Source organism: Mus pahari, chromosome 6 (assembly GCF_900095145.1).
Source record: "Mus pahari chromosome 6, PAHARI_EIJ_v1.1, whole genome shotgun sequence".
NCBI classification, from domain to species: Eukaryota; Metazoa; Chordata; class Mammalia; order Rodentia; family Muridae; genus Mus; species Mus pahari.
The window spans coordinates 83944405-83950347 of record NC_034595.1 but is presented as its reverse complement, the minus strand read 5'-3'; the positions used below and the strand labels follow the sequence as shown (position 1 = coordinate 83950347).

The window sequence follows — 5943 nt, the reverse complement described above, 5'->3', positions numbered from 1 at the left end:
AAAAAAAAAAAAAAAAAAAAAAAAAAAAAAAAAAGAAGAAAAAAGAAAAAAGAAAAAAAGAGGGGAGCTGAATTACCCACCAGGCCAGCTGATGTGAGCAATTAATGTCCTCACGTGCCCTGATTCTCTCCCACCACCCTAGGCAATCCTTTGTACCCCTCCCCCGTCCTAGCCTCAAATTCTTTCCCTGCTTGCTGCTGTCTGAGACAACTGTAGTCCCAAGCTAACTGTGTATGTGGCAGATTGGGGGTGGGGGGGGTGAGGGGACAGATGTGACCACACTCGCTGTAGAAGATTCTGTTGTTACCTGATCGCTAAATTGACTGCACCATGTGGGCTTTGATAGAAAAGAACACAGTTTTCAAATCAAGGGGGGGGGGGTGAGGACACCTGGGAACGATGGCCTGTTCCAGTCCATACCTGAGCACCGGGTCAATCTGGGAGACAGAAGGCGGCCTTGGCAAACGGTCTGCCTGGGAAGGCAGGCAGCAAGGAGAAAGGGTTGAAGGGCTATACCAGATGCATTGCCAAAGTTTTTCAAGGTTCTCCTTCAACCCCAGCACAGTGGTGCACACTTTTGACCCCAGCACTCTGGAGTCAGGAGGATCTCTGTGAATTCAAGGCCAGCCTGGTCTACAGAACCTTTTTCAAGGACAGCAAGAGCTATACAAAGAAGCCCTGTCTCAAAATAGCCAAAAACTTTCTTAAGGATCAGCAGAGTAAGTCAGCACCTAGGAGGATGAGATTCTAAGTGTGAGGTAGCCTGAGCTACATCGCAAGACCTTGCTTCAAAATAAAATCCAAGCCTTAATAGACCGGGCACTTCCTTTGTGGTAGATGACAACCCTGAACATAAATAGACTTGCTTATAACATTCAGAGGGAGGTGCTGTGTTCAAACTCATCAGACAGATGAGGAATTGAACCAGCTACCCAGTGGTTCAGCAGCTTGCCTGAGGCCACACTGTGATCCAAAACAGGAACCCAAACCGTCTCCTCTCAGGCCTGGGCTCTTAACCAGGAGCCCACACTGAGCACTTTAGACAGCAGCTTGCTACCCAAGCTGTGGGCACAGCTGATCCAACCCCCCACCCCCACAGCATTGCCACCCCCCTGATCCAACCCTCCCCCACCCTCACACCATTGCCACCCCGCTGATCCCCCCACACCATTGCCACCCCACTGATCCCACACACACACACACACACACACACACACACTATTGCCACTCCATCATCCTCCATGCTTTCTGCTGCTCTCCTCAATCCAGCCTCCTTCCTCTTGTGTTCTGGGCTTGCTCATGTCCCTCTGCTAGAGAAACCCCACCTCACCCCATAAACAGCCCCCTGAAACTGCCCCATCCTTCAATCCTTAAACACATACCTTCCTCTTTCCTAGGGGGAAGATGTTCTGAGTCCTACATTGCTGTCTTTTAAAGATTTATTTCTTTGATATCACTGCACACACATGTGTGTGCAAGTGTCCACAGGGGCCGGAAGAGGGCACCAGAGCCCCTGGAACGGTAGCTAATGAGGGTTATAAGTCCCCACTGGGTGCTAGGAACTGAACCCTAATCCTCTGGAAGAACTTCCTGCGCTCTGAACCACTGACCCATCTCTACAGCCCCCTATTTTTCTCTTTTTCAACAACAACAACAACAACAAATTATTGCATGTTTTGTATTCATTGTGTGTGTGCACATGCACATGCATGCTATAACAAAGGAGTGGGGTCAGAGGTCAAATCCACACATGCTGGTTCTCTCCTTTCACCCTGTGGGTTCTGGAGATCAATCTCAGGGCATCAGGCTTGACAGCAAGTGCCTTTACCTGCTGAGCCGTCTTCTGCATGTTTGGTCCCAGCTTCTCAGCTCACCTTCACTTAGACCCGTATTTTCCCCTCTTGAGACAATACTTCCTCCCCTTCCACTAACTCCCTCCTTCCTGGGCTCTGCTGTCAAGCCCATGCGACAAAGGTGACTTAGGAGGGTCACCCCATTGCCAAGGATGAGGGCAGCCTCAAATCCCCTCTCTCCTGTTTTCAGAAATTTCCCCTCTTGCCTTGGGTGTTCTGCACTGGTCTGGCCTGCTTTTCTCCGTTCTCCAGTGGCTCTTTCTTCTCCAAGGTCTTCCCCAGAGTCAAACCCCAGGACCACTCTGTGTCTTGCTCTCTCTTCCTCCTTCCTCCTACTAGGCAGCTCTACTCAGATGAGGCCCAGTTCCTACCAGCACCAGTGTGCCATAACAAATGTCAGAGTCTCAGGGACGATTAGGAACAGGAGCCCCCTTCCTCTGGGATCATGAGGTACCATGGCCCGGCACCTCTCATACACAGGGCAGCCTGGTTTAGCTACTTCCTTTTCAGGTAATTTCCTTTAGGTAACTTCCTTCACAGGTAGTGTTCCTCTCTACAAACCACAAAACAGCAATCCCCCCTTCCCCCCAGAATCCATGGACCTCCACCTGTCCCCTTGTCCCCCATTTTATCAACTGACACCACACCTAACTTGCTTCTTCCAAAGATACTGGATCATCCAGTTCCTCTCACTTCCCAGAGTCTGAGGCCTGAGGACTCTTACTCTGGTTTTGGAGAAGCCGACACTACAAATGCCAGAATCTCAGGCACAAAGCTACTATGCCACCATCCTGGCTGGTTTTGTGTCAACTCCACTCAAGCTAGAGATTTCAGAGAGAAAGGCAGCTCAGTTGAGGAAATGCCTCCATGAGATCCAGGTGTATGGCATTTTCTCAATTAGTAATCAATGGGGGAGGGCTCCGCCCCTTGTGGGTTGGACCATTGCTGTGCTGGCACGTGGATTTCTTTGAGTTCAAGGTTAGCCTGGTCTAGAATGAGTTCAAGGACAGCCAAAGCTACACAGAGAACCCTGTCTTGAAAAACAAAGGATTTTATAATAATAATAATTATTACTTATACGTATGTGTGAATGCTTGCTCTGTGTGTATGTACCCACGCGTGCACATGCATGCATATGCGTGTGCCTATAAAAGCCAGAAGAGAGTGGCAGATCCCCTAGAGTTACAGATGGGTGCCAGCTACTGTCTTCGGTGCTAGGAATCTCGGCAAGCCCTGTTGACCACTGGGCCATTGCTGTAGTTCCCACCCATTACAGGCTTGAAAGCTCGTGGGTAGTAATCCCTAGCCACACCTCCCACTCTCAGGAATTCTTACACACTTCTCCTTTATAAAATCTATACTCTGTCTGCTAGGATAGATGTAGACAGACAGACAGACAGACACACACACACACACAGACACACACACACACACACGCACACGCGCACACACACACACACACACACACACACACATAGATGTTTAGCATAATGTTACTATTACAGATAAGCAAGGTGTATACCTGCTAGCACATGGTATATGTCTAGCTGGGTTCACACACCAGCTCCATCCATTACTAGCTCAGAAAACTTGGGCGGATTATTCACTTTCTCTGCACTTCAGCTTCCTCATTTGATGTTTTATTTTTTAAAACAAGGTCTCACTATGCGTCTGGCCTGGAACTCTCTCTATGCAGACCAGGCTAACCTCAAACTCAGAGAGATGCACCTGCCTCTCTCCCTTGCAAGTGCAAGACCTCCCTTCCACCCTTGGCTTCCTCATTTGTAAAACAGAACCGAAGAGTCTCTATCTGGGCCACACAGCAAGTCCTCATTTATAGAACACAGCACCTGCTGACAGGGTTTCTCTGTATAGCCTTGGCTGTCCTGGAACTCACTCTGTAGACCAGGCTGACCTCGAACTCAGAAATCCGCCTGCCTCTGCCTCCCGAGTGCTGGGATTAAAGGCGTGCGCCACCACGCCCCGGCTCCTTACCATTGTATAGGTTGAGGGGGCTCAGAGTGGGCCTCGTCATTTCCTAAGCGATGGCCTTGGAAGTTAGCGCCAGGGATTTCTCCACAGGGCTGGCCCCAACCGTACTCACTCTTCAGCCTGGATGGAATCCACAGGAGCAACGTAGTTGCTGGGAACATAGCCCGTGTGTCCGGAGCTCAGGGAACGAGCTTCCCACCAGTCATACTCCCTGTAGACACAGAACACAGGGGTAGTCAGCAGCACTTGGGGTCCAGCCTGGGTCACATTAGCTGGAGGATGGCCCAGCTAAACCTCACCTTCACTCCCCTCCCCACTCCAAGAGCTTTCCTTTGCCTGCCTTGGCAGCTGCCCTGCTGTTTTCCCTGAAAAGGGAATGTGTTTGAGGGTCCCTAGGCTCCTCCCTCTTGTTCTTCCACTGAGCAGATGCATGGATACTGACAAGCTTCCCTCCCCACTGGACATTCCCAGAGGCTACAGATGTGCTTCTTGGATAAAATTCAGGCTTTACAACATAGCTTTAAACATCAATGGATTCTGACCATCTCCATCTTCTCCATGTCTCCTTCTCCAACTTCTACTTTCTATTTGTTTGTTTGTTTGTTTGTTTGTTTTTCAAGATGTGGTTCCTCTGGAGCCCTGGTTGTCCTGAAACTCACTCTGTAGACCAGGCTGGCCTTGAACTCACAGAAATCTGCCTGCCTCCGCCTCCAAAGTGCTGGGATTAAAGATGTGCATGCCACCAGCCACTAGGCATCTTTTTAATTATTATTATTATTGTTAGTGTGTATGTATAGGTCAAAAGATAACTTGCAGGGGCTGGAGAGATGACTCAGCAGTTAAGAGCACTGACTGCTCTTCCGGAGGTCCTGAGTTCAAATCCCAGCAACCACATGGTGGCTCACAACCATCGGTAATGAGATCTGACGCCCTCTTCTGGTGTGTCTCAAGTCAGCTACAGTGTACTTATGTATAATAATGAAAAAAGTCTTTAGAAAAAAAAAGAAAGAAAGATAGAAACTTGCAGGAGTGAATTTTCCCCTTTTCCTATGTAAGGTGTGTTCTAGGGGTCACATTCGTGTGGTCAGGCTTGGTAGCAGGCACCTGTACCCGTCCTGAGCCATCTGCCCAGCCCTGCACCTCACTCGTATGGCTTACCCACTTGGTGCTCTCTAGAAATCATTATTTAGTCTTAGTCTCTCCTTTCTCACCTCTTCCTCCACTGTCTGCTTATTTTTCTGGTCTCAGCTTATAAACCTCTAGGAAGCCTTCCTCAATCACAGCTACCCTGGGGGACCAGGGTTAGTATTCTGCTGGTGTCTCCAGTCTTCATCTTCCCTCTTCCTGCAGTCACCCAGGATTTCCTTGGTATCAGCTCTTTTGGGGGCTTTAGGAACGCCCTGGTTCTCCACCCCTGAGTTTTGCTCCCAGTCCTCAACCGGGAGCTTTATTGGCTTCCTCGGCCCCACCAGGCTGCAGCTTTCTAACCAGGCATCAGAGTTTTGTCCTCTCTAGGACTTGCTCCAAGCCCAGGCCGTGTCTTCAGTGGGGTAGCCCAGTCACTTACGTATTGTTCAGGATGTGGAACTTCTCGCCTTTGGTGAAGGTGAGGTCATCCCCTGTCCTGGCCTCATAGTCATACAGGGCGACAAATATGGTCACTCCGGTCCCTGAGGAGTCAAAGATGCTCAGCATTGTACCTCCCTGCCGCATCCCGGATTGCAGTTCCCTAGCCCATCACTGTACCTCCCTGCAGCTACGATGTTCTTAAAGGAGTTCAGGGACAGGTGGGGTTTCTGATTTAGGTTTCATAGCTTGTCCCTCTAAGTCCAGGACAAATAGCCTCATATCCCTCTTACCCTGTGGAAAGTGACAAAGTTGCTTCCCCACCATGAATACTTCTCACCTTCTGAAGTGACATGTAAGAGGATAGAAGTGTGTGTGTGTGTGTGTATGAGAGAGACAGAGACAGACAGACAGACAGACAGACACAGAGAGCCAGAGCCAGACAGGCAGACAGACACACATGCACACATACACACACACAAACACAAACAGAGAGGGACAGAGAGAGAGAGAGCGCCAGGGGGAGAGAGAG

General features: G+C 49.6%; 1 protein-coding gene across 1 annotated transcript in view; it reads right to left on the bottom strand.

The window, feature by feature from the left end:
* The window catches only part of Fgr (FGR proto-oncogene, Src family tyrosine kinase), a 26761-nt gene that overhangs the window by 7384 nt on the left and 13434 nt on the right, over positions 1 to 5943 (bottom strand). The window contains exons 4-5 of the mRNA XM_021201210.2: positions 5413 to 5515; positions 3958 to 4056 (exon numbers count right to left, since the gene is read on the bottom strand). Of these exons, the coding sequence (XP_021056869.1) occupies positions 3958 to 4056; positions 5413 to 5515 (202 nt within the window). The remainder of the gene's footprint in view (positions 1 to 3957; positions 4057 to 5412; positions 5516 to 5943) is intronic.